The following is a 15119-nucleotide window of genomic DNA, read 5'->3' as shown; positions in this document are numbered from 1 at the left end:
TCCTGGTGTTCAGCATTGAACTCCGCGCAGATTAGAAGTGGTTCGCAGCCGGCAACCTTTAGTGCTTTTTTGAATAAGAGCGAGAATTTCGCATTGATTTCCAGAAGCTCATTTTCAATTTTCGAAACTCGCGCTATCGCCTTGTCACCCCAGCACACCGAGAATACATCCACCGGAGCGTTTGGAGCCAAGACTTGCTAAAGTTCGTATAAGCCCGTTGGAAGTAAGGTAGGTGTATTGTAAGCTCCCATTACTGCGTACTAAGCAGTCTTACGCAGCTCAACCATACACTGACCTTGGCTCAACTGCCGTATGCAAGCAATGGTAGAGTTGTGAAGAAAAGCCGAAAAGCAACACTGGGGCCGAGCATTGGCGTCAAGATGGCGCTTAGCGGTAACGCTGGCAGCAAAACACCGGCGCGGGAGCGGCAAAAATGCCCTGTTCCGGGCGATTTCGTCGCGTCCATGAACGTGCTCGAAGCTGTCGAGAATTCAAACGGAAAGTTTCCCAGCTTCCGTGAGCCTCGCGAGATCGGCAACTTCTCGCTGACGGGGGAGCAGCGCGAGTACGTCGACGGCGCCGTGCAGCTCAAATACCTGCGAATGCCGAGCCATCGGCACAGACTCATGTGGGACCTGAACCGCGGATACGAGGTGGCAGTTCGCAGGGACCGTGCGATCAACGAGAGACTGGACAACCTACTTCGCTGGATCCTTCGTAACAAGGACAAGTTTGCTCTGAACCCTGCCGCGCAGCCATCGGGCGAGCCTCCGCCCGCCGAACCACAAAGGCAAGGTACCACTGCATACACTTGTGCGTGACGATTGTCGGTTTGGTCAGCACCGTGAACCGCAGGAGGCATCACTGGAGCGTCCCCGTGGCTCACATTGTTGCTCGCGTGGTGTTTTCGAAGCCCTTCATGGTTACGTCCCGTCTTATCACTGTCGATGCAGCTAGCGCGTGAGGACGTCACTGCCCTGCTAACGTGCGTGGCGGGTGTTCTGTGTAAAAGCACGGAATGCTTCAGTTGATATGGACCACGTTCGTTTAGCCCAACAGCCGCCTGTACAACACGGATAATTTGGCCTGCTTTGTCAGATCACATGATGTGTGAATTAAGCGGTAAGAAAAGCAGCACATCGTGAGACAGGCTGCCACTGCTGTTGCTGACTGCTGTGGTCAGGACAGGCAAACAAAAGGAAGCTGCGTCGCTACAAGCTAGTAGTCTAAAAAAACCTGGTGTTGCATTGCTCTCGCAGGGAGTCAGACTCTAAAGAAACTTGACTGACATTTGAGAATGAACTATCCTAGATGAAAGCCTTCATTGGCAAATTGCTCCTTATGGAATTTGTTGTACAAGTATTGTACTAGTACTAAGTATTGAAAGAGAAGTATGCCCCAAATCGCTTTTTGTCGTCACCCTTTGCCACTTGAGTTCACCTCAAAAAAAAAAAAAAAAAAAGGAGTATAACAGACTGGCCTGGGCAGTACTTATTCTCACTTTGCATTGAGGGCATTAGCCTCTTGCTGTCGCATACTTATTCAGCTGTTTACATTCCCTTTGTTAATTAGAAGCCTTTGTAAAATGTGATGCCAACGATTCATTAATGTAGCATGAAGCTGAACTTTGTTACATTTAGTTGCTTTGGTAAGGGTACAGTGCATCTGAAGAATGTGTGCTAGGATGAAAGGAGTGCTGATGTATAGTCCTCTATCTCGGCAATTATGTGGCTCTGTCATACTAATTGCAATGCTTAATATATTGGTTAATTTGGCTGCAAGTGAAATCAATTTCAAATCTTGCTTCCGTGTGCATAACATTTTGATCAGCCAACAGAATGGAGCACTGAAAATGGATGTGACAGTTGCATGCATGCTTCCATTCTCTTAATGGTAGGGTCTAGCAGAGATGTTGTTTAAAGCCCACCATTCCCATTGCGACTGTGGCACAATGAATTAACGCTGCTTGTTTGAACGCTGGAACATTGGTTCGAATCCACTTCATAGCTTTCTTTATGTACTCCTTTTTTTTTTTTTTCAGTTTGCAATAATCATGTAAATTACTGACATATTTCCTGGTGGCGTGTTGCCCTTTAGGTTGCATTACGTGACGTTTCGTTGAACCTAAATAGCCGCAAAACCAGCCGTGAAAGCCGGGAAGCGACATCAAATGTTTGCGTATGACTACGCTCGAACAATGAAGTTACCTTTACTGTAATCATTTGCCATCCTCTGTGGTTGTGTGTTACCTTTAGGTCGCGTACAGACACGCTTCTGAGCCGCAATCACAGTCTGACTTCCTGACAGACAGCCAGTGAGGAGAAAGAATTTGCAGATCTCTTTTACTGAGAAATCAGAATTATACCATTTGTAGTTTAATGAAAGCTATGATTATATTGCTTCATATTGGAAGCCATCCAACTCCTAAAATAGCGGCCCTTGTGTTTGCATTCCTCGTCGCTTTCATGTTACTACTGCTCCATAGTCTCTGGTACCTTAAAAAATATTTCAGTGCATATTTTATTTGCACATCTCTCCACTTCCACTTAAGGAAATAATTATGAGGCAGATGATGGGGCCATAAAGTACATGAAGATAAGCAAACAGCTGTTAAAACCATCGCAAGCAATATTGGTGCACTGTTTAAATAATATGTGTACAGTAAAAGCAGCTTTAATAAGGTACTGTATGCACCTACACTGCTTTTGATGGTTTTAACAGCTGTTTTCTTATCTTCATGTACTTTATGGCCTCATCATCTGTCTCATAATTATATCTTTAAGTGGAAGTGGAGAGATGGGCAAATAAAATATGCACTGAAATATTTTTTAAGGTACCAGAGACTACTGAGCAGTATTAACATGGAAGTGACGAGGAATGCAAACACAAGCGCCGCTATTTTAGGAGTTGGAGACTACGAAGAGATATAATAGCGGCGCTTGTGTTTGCATTCCTTGTCACTTCCATGTTACTACTACTCCGTAGTCTCTGGTACCTTAAGAAATATTTCAGTGCATATTGTATTGCACATCTCTCCACTTCCACTTAAGGAAATAATTATGAGGCAGATGATGGGGCCATAAAGTACATAAATATAGGCAAGCAGCTGTTAAAACCATCGAAAGCAGTGTAGGTGCATACTGTACCTTATTTGAGCTGCTTTTACTGTACAGATATTATTTAAACAGTGCAATATATGTCAGAATAATTTGCCTGAATTTATTTTCATCTGTAAGCAGTGCCAGCTATGCACTAAAAGCAGTTGAGTCTGAAATCATTCATATACAGACTACAACCTTTTTCCATGTACAGTCTTGGTCAAAACTCTTTAAATGCGCAGAAGACTGTCCAAAATATGTAATGGGATTATGGTGGAAACGCAAAGACCTTGCCTCGTATGCAATAGGTCTTAGAAAAATTTCGCTAGTTTTTGCAAGTGCACAGTGAAGAGTGGTCATGTTGTTTTATTATATTTTGCACACACTCCGCTGTGCCTGTCAGCAAAAACCAGCCTCCTTTTGCATCACCTATGATGTGCTTTTAGCGTTCGTCACCAGATGGCGCCACAGTGTATTGGATTCTTTGGATGAAGCGTGACCTTGGCTCACTAAATCTTATGCGTATGATGCGTACGTTCCTGTGCTGTTAACACCCTTGGGTCTAGAGATTAAGTGATGTTACTGTTTGCTAAAAATGTCTAATTACATGTGGCGGGTGAAAGAGCGCTGAACAAGGGTAGAGGGGGGGAAGCCTCAGTTTGCAGGTCGAGTCAACTTTTCGACAAGTGGACTTGTCTTCATCTGGGCGGGTGAAGTTATAATAGTTTTCGGTGCATCACCTTGGCCAGTGCACAATTGTCATCGTGTTCGATCGCTAGTTATAGTTTCCAGCATCAGACACATAAAAACAGGAATATACATTGACCTAAAAAAATCTTGGTAAAATTTTTCTACTGCGTTTCTGGCAAAATCGTTGTAAAATCGACCACACAGTACAGGAGCCTTTTCATTGCACTGAAAAAAAAGTTGAGTTTAAGAGTGGTGTTCTGTTCCTTTAGGCCAAAGGATTTTCGTCTCAGGCAGAAAATGGAGTTGCCGCGGCACCATTACAGAATGGGGGCCTTGAAGCGCTAGAAGATGGCTTTTTACTGCAGTAAGAAACTATCTTGTTTATTGTGCACATTTGTCTAAACAGTACCCAAAATTTATATAAGCCACCCAAATTCATGCCATTTTGGGGTATAATCAGAGGTTGCTTGTTTAGGCCACTTGTAGATGCAGTTGTAAATGTAGGCAAGTTGTAGTTCCAGTGTGTGACAGCACAGAACATTTCATTCTCTTAATTTTTTCCAAGTTTCTGCATTGAAGAGCTGCCTCCTCATCTGTCATCGTGCAGAGGGGAAAACGCAAAAATAGCACTGCTCCACTGAACTTACAGCTGAATTTTGATAGCATTGAAGCGTGCATGTACTGACCATATTCAAATGTGCTGCCATCTGCCAGGGCTTGAGTATAATTTTCCAGGTAAAAAGGTTTCTCTTGCAATGAGCCAGTGTGAGCTATACGTGGAGCCACTCAAAGCAGGCTTCTTGGCTAATGAAAGAAAGAATTGCTTGTATATCTACAGAAGCTTATTTGGCTCTTGAGCATGGAGGATCCAGGGAGAATGTGCAATGTACCTAATGATCTGAAAAGCTCTTCCTGAAATGGTCACCTTAGGAGCTCCGAGCACACTGCCAGACCATATGCAGGTAGAAATAACTACTGTTGAAATTTTCATGTGTTCTGTAAATTAATCATTCAGAGTGCCCAGCAGAACTATAATTGTGGTTCTCAGTGTATTGATATCTGCTTCTCAGTGTATTGATGTCTGCATTGAGATTAACACTTGTTCGCAACAAGTGTTTGTCTTGACTGTTCACCAGCAACAAGAAGTCGGATGTAAACCTAACTTTGGTTCACTTTAGCTGTGCCAGTGATTGGTTACCGGTTTGCGATCAACAGTCACTAGGCTTGAAAATTGAGGAATGCCCAATCGGCCTGCGATTCTTGCTTCTCAACCAGTGCAACCATTTGCGACAGTAGCTTTTCTACTAAAATGGTTGCACAACCTCTGCGAGTCTCAAGTGTGAATGGGTCTTGAGACAAAACCAAGGCCTTCTTCTGAAAATCTAAGAAAGTGCAAGGCAAGCAAAGCAACAACAAAAGGAAATCACTAAAGCTGCAGCTAAAGACACTTGCATAAAGCAGTGTCAGAACTAGTCTTCTTAAAAATGCTGAGATTAAAAAACATTGTTCGTCAAGCAGGCAGGCACAAATCTCCCACAACAACGGAGATTAGAACTAAGCTTCTGCAGACTTGGAGTCTAAATGGTTCCTAGTCCATGCAGTAAGATGAATTAACCCTTCATGATTCCTGCATCAGTGCATTCTTGAAATCGTAGAATTCTTTCATTTTGCTTACTTGTTCCTTGCGACGACTGCTCGCAGTATTGTATGTGGTGTTTGTTGATGCCACAAGGTGCAGTGAGCGGGCTCTGCTTCAGTGAACATCTCACTTTCTCTCTGATATTTGATGCCTGTTAAGTCATGCAAGTACTTCTCGAACCAATACAATTTAACCCATCTTCTGGCTAACCAGAAAGACCTGTGAGTTATTGGTTAACAATTACTCTAGTCTGCAGCGTGCAACATTATTTTCATTCACGGGGTGCTGCAGAAACACTCCTGGGGTTAGACCTGTAGCATGTGGAGAGTAGTTGTGTCTCCAGTGTTGCAGTGGTTGATGGGAGAATGAGGCAGGATGAGTGCATAGAACGATGGGACACCGGGCAGGCCTATTATTTCCATACCCCTTATGCTGTTCCCACTGCATGAATTGGGCACCCGGTTTTGCTGTCGTGAAAAGCAGAAAACTGTGACAAGACGAAATGCGCAGCCTGCACACGGACTTTGTCTGCTACCGGGGCCAGCTGACGCGGCTCGCCTGCACGGCGTACGAGGCCCGCGAGGACTGGCTGCTGGCTGCCTGCCGCTTCCGGGGCAGCATCTACCTGTGTGCTTTCGAGACGGAGGCTGAGCGGCTGCGACGCCTCGAGGACGCTGCTGACCCTCGACGCGACCGCATGTCCTTCTGGGGATACAAGTTCGAGCAGTACATGGTCAGCGGTGAGTGTGATTGTGGTGATGCCTCTGCTCGGCAGCTGACCAGCCATGGCCTGTGTGTGGCGCAGAGGAGCCTGGTGGTACACCGGACGTGGACGCAGTGGTGAACGAGTGTGAGGAGTACTGTGTGGTGGTGCGTAGCCGGCTCGAGTCGCACTCGCTTGTCTTTGGCGCTGAAGTGGACGGTGTCGACCCCAACGTGCATCATAGGCATGGCCGGGAGTCCCACCAGGCAGGCTCCACAGCCGGCTACGTTGAGCTCAAGACATCTCGGGACTGTTTGTCTGAACAGCAGTACCGCAACTTCTGCAAGTACGATGTTTTTCTTACAGCTGCTTTGGTCTATTGCAGTGAGATATTACGTGTGGCAGAATTGGTGCATTTAAAATGAGAGTTCTGGTTATATCGTAAAACCCTATTAATTAAGTCCCACATTATTTGACAAGGCCGGTAGTTTGTAATTGCTGGCATGGTTCTGACCCAGGGCCATTTAAGTTTGTGCTGTTGGAGGCTTGTTAATTCTGATGACTGCAAATAGTTTTTCAATATGTAAAAACCTAAAGGGAAGGAACAGCGAAGTGCTGCACTTCACCCCCAACATGGAGAGCCTTGGAAATGAGATGACAGTTCATATTGAGGCTAAAGCATTTCTTGGCTGATGGACTCGGAAAATATTTTCAGGAGATGTTAGGAAGTGTCCACAGGAAATGTTCGCATAACTGTTACTTAAGAAAAAAAAAAAAAATGTGTTCCCATTGGGAATCAAACCACTCTCTCTCTGGTCCCCATCTAAGCAAACAAACCACTACTCGCGCCGAGCTTGTGAGAACCTGGTCGTAATTCTCTTTGTCTAGCGTGAAGGTGATAGTAGCGATAGCAGTGACGGTGCTTTTAATGATAATGATGTTAGTAGCAATGATAATGATGCTGCAGTTAGTGGTAATGATAATCATGGTAGTAGCGATTACAATGACGGTGAATTAAGTTGATGATGATGGTAGCATTAGTGGTGAAGGTGATGATAGTAGGAACGACGATGACAGTGCAGTTAAAAAAGTAGTGGCTTTCATCATTTCCGCTTTTAATAAAGACTTAAGCGCAGTCTTGTAAATTTTTATGGCTTGGCTGTGGTTAGGCATAAAACCTGGATTCATTTGTAGCAATACAGAACTTCTCGAAGCAAAACTAAAAGAAATAACCTGAAAGTTCCCGTAGCACCCTAACAGAGTGTTAAATTTATTGAAGCAGTGAAAACCTTCAGATTGATAAATTTTAATCTGTGCACTGAAGAGGACAATGCGATACAGGTACCGATTCCGAGGCAGGATTCAGTTTTTTTTGGCCCCACACTCGGCAAGCCAGATACGAAACCTCATCTTAATGGCATTTTGCTCATAGTATAGGGACCGGGTGCCCGTTGTATGGCGCCACCGTCGCCTCGGTGGAACAGCGCCACCCACGGTGGAGTGCCGAGGCAGCTGAGCAGCGTAGTTGTTTCCGTTCTGTGAGGCGTACTTGAGCATGTTCCTACCCGTTGTTTTGCAGTGCAGCTTTGAGCTACTTTGAGTAATTGCAAGGAGTATTTTTCTACCGGGAAATCATGAAAGTAAAGGGCCGCCCTCGGCAGGGCGTGCGTGATATTTTTTTTTTGTATGTGTGTGAAAGCTCTCGGCGCATGTTATTTCTTTTATAACTCGAAAATGCCGCGCGAGCGATTTCACCATGCGCTAGGAAAGCCTTCATTAGGTGCTTGTAAAGACGACTTCGGAGATGAAATCTACGCCTGCACTGCGCGTTATCTTATTTGTGTTCTTGTTGAAACCCGTCTGAAGATCAAATACCGTCGAGCCATGTAGCCTTGGGGCCGTAGTAGTGGTAGTTGTAATGGTCAGCGTTCATGTAAAATGAAAAAGATGCTGCACCTGTCATTTTTGGTAATAGGCTCAAACGATTCAGAATAAAATAATAGCAGATTACATTCTGCCTTTAACTTTCCAGCGAGAGCTGGAAAGGGATAAAAATAAACAAGCAAGGCAAAAGTAGGATTATCTTTATGGTAGGCAAAGCAAACATACTTCCAGGACTTCCTGCAAAATTACGCTACGGTAGGTCACTGAACCCGGCCTTAGACTATCAAACTTAATCCTAATATAAGAGAAATGAGTAATACCGCCTCAGCATCATTTTTACATATACGGCAATGCTCTGATTGAACACGTCGGAGCTGCTGCAGATAATTGACTTAGAAAATGTTATGCTATAAATATGTTTCTATCGACATGCTGCGGAGGTTGCGAAAAGAAAAAAAAAAATAATTTCCCTGCAATGAGCGGCCTTATTTTTTCACACACCTGCTAGGAAAGAGGGATCTTGGGAGTATTTGGCTTTTGCTTATATAGGAATTTGCCAGTGCAGGAAGTTCAATGCGATTTACCACAGCTGCCTTGAGCACTTGAAGGCAGTAGTCCAGTACTGCCAAACTGTTAAATGCAATCTAAAAAAAAATCAGACAGCGTGGTGTGTTGTAAGATAAGCCACTGACAACTAAGAGGGCGTTCTATTGGTAAAGGAATCCCTCTAATGGCTCGTTCGCTAAGGTGTTTTACTTTCTCAGCATACCACAAACTTTTGGGGCGATACGTGATGAGTGTGAGGGTATACAACCATATATGTAGTTTTCTATTTGCATGTCAAGAATTCCAGATAACCGAAAGCCATTCCTTTTACATACCTTGTCACTGCAGCTTTCCGGACTGCTGCTATATCTGTTTACAGCATTGGCCATACAAGAAATTTCTGAGAGGTAAAATGGTCTTGTCTTACTGCACCATAATCAGGAAATCTCGCGTTCACTGTATTTAGGCGGGCCAGGAAATGGGTGCTGCTGAGAAAATAAGTAAACCAGTGTCAAGTCCAACATGAATGCGAAATAAAAAAAAAAATATTTCCTACTTGAGAAGAAATATGTGCGGAACCTATTAACATGTACTCTAAACTGCAATCTGCGTGCCTTTGAAATTTAAAATAAAATTCAATGTTCATGTTTGTTTCCAACAATTAAAATTTCTTTTTTCGCCTTTTATATAAGGACGATAGCAGATTTTGTGACCATGCGGTATTGAATGAGCTCTGAAATAAGTGATTTTATTAGGCGAGACAGACATGCCACAAACGTCAACAATTTTAAGAGTATCAAAGCAAAACTCTCAGCGCATTTTCATTGGTTGACAAACGAAGCGAGGAAAAAGGACAAGAATATGGTATTAGGAATTGTTCATGGCTCCTATCAGCTCTTTCTGTTAAGAGAAAAAAGAATTCTCTATAACCATGTCAGCAAAAGTAGCTGCACAAACATTGTCTCTGCCCATCACTGAAGATCGTAATGCGGCCCGAAAGACGATGGTGGCTGCCTTTTTTCTTTGTAAACAGGCCAGGAAATGCTAGCGTTGTAACTTACGCTGTCCAGTTCCTTCGATTTCCAATTGTCAATAAAGTGACTAGAGATGAAGGAATGCGACTTCGTCTCTGAGACTCTCGTGCTGTCACTCCTGGGGAATGATTTAAAAATCTGGCACTTTCCACGACCACACAGTAACCAAATAGGTAGATGTATGCCTCTGTCTTTCAATGAACTGTGCTGAGGTCACCCGCCACTCATGCTTGTATGGAAACTCGTAGACATGAATCGACTTCAAAGTGTCCAACAAGTTCGCGTAGCTGCCAGTGCAGCCAACAACGCACCACATTTCACCAGCCTTGTTTGGCCAGATTTCGTTTTACAGAACATATTTACACAACTAGCCAAACTTTCTGCTCTCCTGAGGATATATTCACTCACAACATCATCTAAACGTTAGGATTCCCAGTTTCCACACAAACCAACGACAAACAGCGCGCTCCAATGCGCTGGCGATGCGCCGGCTGGTGCCAGTGCATGCCAGCAATGAGCGCTGCGCCGCACCCGTTCAGCTGTCCGGTTCCTATAGGAAGCTAGTAGAGGCAGCGCCGCCAACTTCTTCTCTAGGTAATATCAAGAATTCTGAACGGTGGCCATCTTGATATATGACCTTCTGGGCCAGTAATATTCCAGATGTCCATCCTTAGGCCTGAATTGCATAATAAATTTTTGACTCACCGTACTGCTTTGCCTGTCAATGTAACTGATAAGTTTTGGAAATCATCTCCAGAGTTCCTTAGTATGGCAGTCTCTTCAACAAATCACATATTGCTAAGCTTGTGATCACCATCAGTTTGACTACACAACTGTAAGACAGGGGCCTCTCCCATATTACTCCAATTAACCCAGTCGTGTGCTAGCAACATCCACTTGACCTGGGCACACTTCATAACCTCATCTGCCCACATAACTTTCTGCCGCCCCTGCTACGCTTACCTTCCCTTGGAATCCAATTTATTACCCTCAGCGACCATCGGTTGTCCTCTCTTTGCACTCCATTACTTGCCCATGCCCATTTCTTCCTCTTGATTTCCATTAGAATGTCATTGACTCGAGCTATTTCTCTGATCCACTCTGCATGCTTCCTATCTCTTAATGTTACACATACCATTTTCTGTTCCATAGCGCTCTTTGTTGTCCTCAACTTATCTAGGACCCTTCTTGTTAGCCTCCACTTTTCTGCACCCTAGATGAGTACCGGTAACAAACAGTTGTTTTAAAATTTCTTTTAAAATTTCTTCTAGAAAGATGTTGATAAACAGCCATTTTTCATCTTAGAGTACCTGCCAAATGCACTCCACCGCATTCTTACTCTGGTTATTGTGGTCTTGTGGTCTGGATTTACGCTCGCTACCTGCCCCATTTCCTAACCATTTGTGGTGTCTCATTGTCATACACTGCAGTTTGTCACCTGATTGATGGTGTCAATGTAATCTGTTGTTCATTAGCCTTTATGAAAGCCTGCCTGGTGTATTGGTTGACTGGAACATAAGGCTTTCCAGATAGCGGACAATAACTTGATCAGTCTAATGTTTCATCTCTCTTAAGGATTAAGATAATGTCCGGTATGACATCGAGGTCATAATGCAGTGCCTACTTTGAGAAAAATTGCAATGAGATTCATAGTTGAAACAGGGGAAATGCATACATATATGCCGTCACTCCCCTTCAGTGGGTGGGTGAGTGAGAGTACCGAGCAGGCTAAGCAACCAAGCGGGGCAACCTGTCTGTAATCCTTTTCTGGCTCACTGTGTTCAATGTGTTGAGAGATAAAACCAGAGTTGTTTTTAGTTGCAGATATCTGTGTTGCTACACAAGCAAGATTAAAGAACTCTGTGGGGTGTCTGTCAGTGTTCCTTTTTTTTTTTTTTACCTTCAGGAACACCGAAAAATTATTGCCTTGTGGTTTTCCTTTTGAAAGCAGGAACACGATTGCCTAGTTTTCCACAGATCAAACTGGCTCGCATAAGCAGTTGATTGGCAGCTGTATCACCAGTAGTTCAACTTTGGTGTGGTTTGGATGTTTTTCTCCTGTCTTTCGAGGTTGAATCAACAAGTTGTTACTGTATTAGTTGATCTAAATTATTTATAATAAGCAAAATGGGTTTGGCTGCTGCTCTCTTCTCCCTCAGGTTCAAGCTGCTCAAGTGGTGGGCGCAGTCGTTTCTTGTAGGCATCCCACGGGTGCTGTGTGGCTTCCGTGATGACAATGGCCTCGTGGGCACACTCGAGGAGTTTGATGTCCGTGAGATGACTCACAGAGCCAAGGTGGGAGCTGGTTTTCTGTGACACTGGCAGAACTGCGTGTACTGTGTGAACTCTTTCAGGACCGTCGAATGAAACAAATCACTCTGAAGGGGCTTTGAAAACAGTTCCTAGTAAATTAATTATTTGTAACATACGGTAAAATGTGGCTATGTAAGCAGTCTTTCAAATTTGTACAAATATTTTGGTGAACTCTATACATGACATGAATAAAAAAAAAAGCTATCTGTGAACTTATGAAAAAATATAGAAAGTAAAAAAAATGTATGTCAATATAAATGCTTCAACAAGAACAATTCACAATGCAAAAAATTGCCCTATTGCCTCTTTTATTACATGTGGAAATTTGGTGCCTTTCGGTAAGGCTGTTTCTTGGGCTAGTTGGTAGAGCTTGCTCATTGTGGCTAAGCCTGAACCGCAAAGAAGATGGATAGGAGAGAGACACAGTGCTAGCGTGCAAGTGAATTTTATTTGGAGCGCAGAACCGTTTATACAGAAGCACATATGCAGTATTAGTATTGTTCAGAAACAGTGGTGACCATTAAGTTCCCACAGCACTTGTGCATCTAATGTACCCATTCTATACAAAGGCCACTATTATCAGAAGCGGGAAAATTAGACTTGAAAGGGAGAGTTTTGAAGCAGCATATATGTGCAGACTTGGGCTCGACATGTGTGTAAGTGAGCCATATACGGCTCTTTTAGGTAAAGAAACCCTGTTTTGGATCACCCGCTGAAGCATGTGCTTTTCTGCAATTTTTCATAGTTACCTCGTCTACTTTTGATGAGTGACCATCTTCGGTTCTTTTCCATTTGTTTTTGTTTTTTCTGTATAGTGTGCGGATGTCTCTTTTTCTGCTTCGGGCATTTTTCTAATAAACCTTAGTTGCTAGTTATTGCGTGTCCCGTCAACATATCATCTCTGGCACTCTCAGAATTTGCAGTTCCTTTCCCCCACAACAATGTTGGACAAACTGGCCCAAAACTTCCCCTTGTTGAACCATTCTCACAACTACACTAACAAAATGCAGTGAAGCCATATTAAATTATGTGTAGTGCTGAAGTCGATTTTGAAGCAATTTGCTAAAAAGTTAACACTGCAGCGACCAGCATTGACGTTCCTTCTCACTGATCACCTCAGTTTGCTTTATTGGGACGGCATACGTTTCTTCTTTCCGTACTTCATGGAGGAATTTGAAGACGTGCCATCTGATGATGCAGATAGCACATCCATACTGCAGCATATCACGTATGCGCAATCACACAGCATGCTGCAACACAGCAGCAAGGCAACGACTGGCGCAATCTAAGTAGAAGTGGAGGCGAAGCGCTCGCTGCTACCTCTCCCATAGCATAACGTTGTACTAAGGCACGCCATAGTATCACAGGTGATGACGTTTTCTTAGAATGCGTCACCCTCTCCCATGACTTTGCGCATTGCTGAGATGCACCATGACGTCACAGGCAGCGTTCCCCACGGCAACCGTGCAGTTGTGACGTCGCCACGGAGCACATCTTTTATTTTTTTCGATTTTTTTTTTTTTGGCAAGTTAAGTCCTAATTATGTATTTTACTTATCTATACTAACTAATAATTTTCTGATTAATTTCAAACTTTCATTTTTCTTGTCCGTGCTTTTACTTTCACAATTTCGATGACTTCCGCTTTGGTGTAACGTCGCTACTAGTTTCCACGTTCCTGCACTATATATAGTCGAACACGGATATATATCTAACTCGATGGGGATTGTGAAATAGTCCGATATACTGATAATTCGATATACAGAAATCTGCTTGAGACGCCGCTTGCAATTGTGAAAAATGATACCATATCTGTCATTTAATTAACCCACTCGCATAATGAACCGACCCTCCCCTCCACTTTTGCCGTTGAGAATTTGACAAAAAAAAATAAAGTGCTAGTCGGTGCCGTGCCCCTCCGTTTAGGCCGCCGCATCAACAGCTCATTTATTGGCAGCGCGCCAAGACGCTGCGCAGCGATAACATCATGGCGTGTTCATCTTGATTATAGTCAAGATAACTTGGGGGAGCGAACTTGGCAGAGTGCCCGTGATGGCTCGATTGCACAAGCCTAGTTTGATTTATCACGCCACGCTTCGGGCTGCCAGAGTCCACTGCCACAATATCATTGGAAAGCATGTTAGCTGCAAATTTCGTTTGAAAGGAAAAATGCTAAAAGCTGGTGTCATGATAGCAGCTGACCGTGTGCATTCGCTAATTCATAGATGCAAGGATGGACGACTCGCAAAAAGAAAAAAAAATTGCCGCTTCTTAACATCTGCAGCCGCCATAGCTTACGCTACACCGCACGTTCAGCATGATGACAGGAATGGACAACTCGCAGAAGAAAAACAAATGCCGCCTTTTAACGTCCGTAGCCGCTATGCCGCACATTCAGCACGACGACACAAGCCGCGCATCACACGTCAGCCGCCCTGCACAGAGGCATTGCAACACACCCTGGAGAAAGCGTGCTGAGCTGGCATGTCACAGTATGCGTAGTGCTTGCTGCTGCGAACGAAAACCGGGGAAGAGAGAGGAAGGGCAGAGAAGGAAAGCTTTCTCAGCAGAAGAATAGGCACAACCTTGCGTTTTGCTCTATCGCATTGTTTTCCCTCTCCCAAACACCACGGCTGCATTGGCTGCGTCTGCTTCATACTGGCCGTTGCTGGTACGAGGGTATGCTGCTGGTATGAAGCTCTCTCGTTCCTTCACGCACTTGCAAACGTCATGTGCTGGAACGCGGCAAATGATCACCGTAGATGCCTTTGGGGAAAGGGTGCGGCGCTGCTATAGACCAGCTATCGCCGAACGGTTCTTTCATTCTGCACGTGGCTTGAAATCGTCACACGGCAAAAGGCTGAGGGTGATGCGATCGTCTTTGGGGAAGTTGCATCTAATGACTGGTGAAATTGGAGTTCGATATATGACGCAGCTTTCCTGCACATTTAGATCGGATATTCCCTCCGAGTTTGATGTAACCAAAATTCGAATGATCAGGGTTCGACTGTAAACGTTCGTGCTATTTCGAAGTCTAATTGACCTTTTTGCCTCTAATTTATTAACTAATCACTCCACATCGACGAAATTTGGTATCTAGGAAGGTTTTTCATCCTCTGCTTCATACAACCATTCTTTTTTTCTTAACTCATTATTAAACAACACAATCGTTCCGACAACATTTGGTTGCATGACAATGCAAACATAATCATT

At 43.9% G+C, this 15119-nt stretch overlaps 1 protein-coding gene across 1 annotated transcript in view; it reads left to right on the top strand.

The window, feature by feature from the left end:
* Positions 1–230: 230 nt before the first annotated feature.
* LOC146209810 (decapping and exoribonuclease protein-like) overlaps positions 231–15119 on the top strand; it is a 35290-nt gene continuing 20401 nt past the window's right edge. Inside the window, exons 1-4 of the mRNA XM_084603967.1 lie at positions 231–790; positions 5938–6167; positions 6233–6476; positions 11754–11889. Coding sequence (XP_084460093.1) covers positions 381–790; positions 5938–6167; positions 6233–6476; positions 11754–11889 — 1020 coding nt within the window. The 5' untranslated portion in view covers positions 231–380. The remainder of the gene's footprint in view (positions 791–5937; positions 6168–6232; positions 6477–11753; positions 11890–15119) is intronic.

This window comes from Amblyomma maculatum, chromosome 1, assembly GCF_055883805.1.
Source record: "Amblyomma maculatum isolate TAMU_Amacu chromosome 1, ASM5588380v1, whole genome shotgun sequence".
NCBI classification, from domain to species: domain Eukaryota; kingdom Metazoa; phylum Arthropoda; class Arachnida; order Ixodida; family Ixodidae; genus Amblyomma; species Amblyomma maculatum.
The sequence above is the reverse complement of the archived record's forward strand: the minus strand, read 5'-3'. Positions and strand labels throughout refer to the sequence as shown.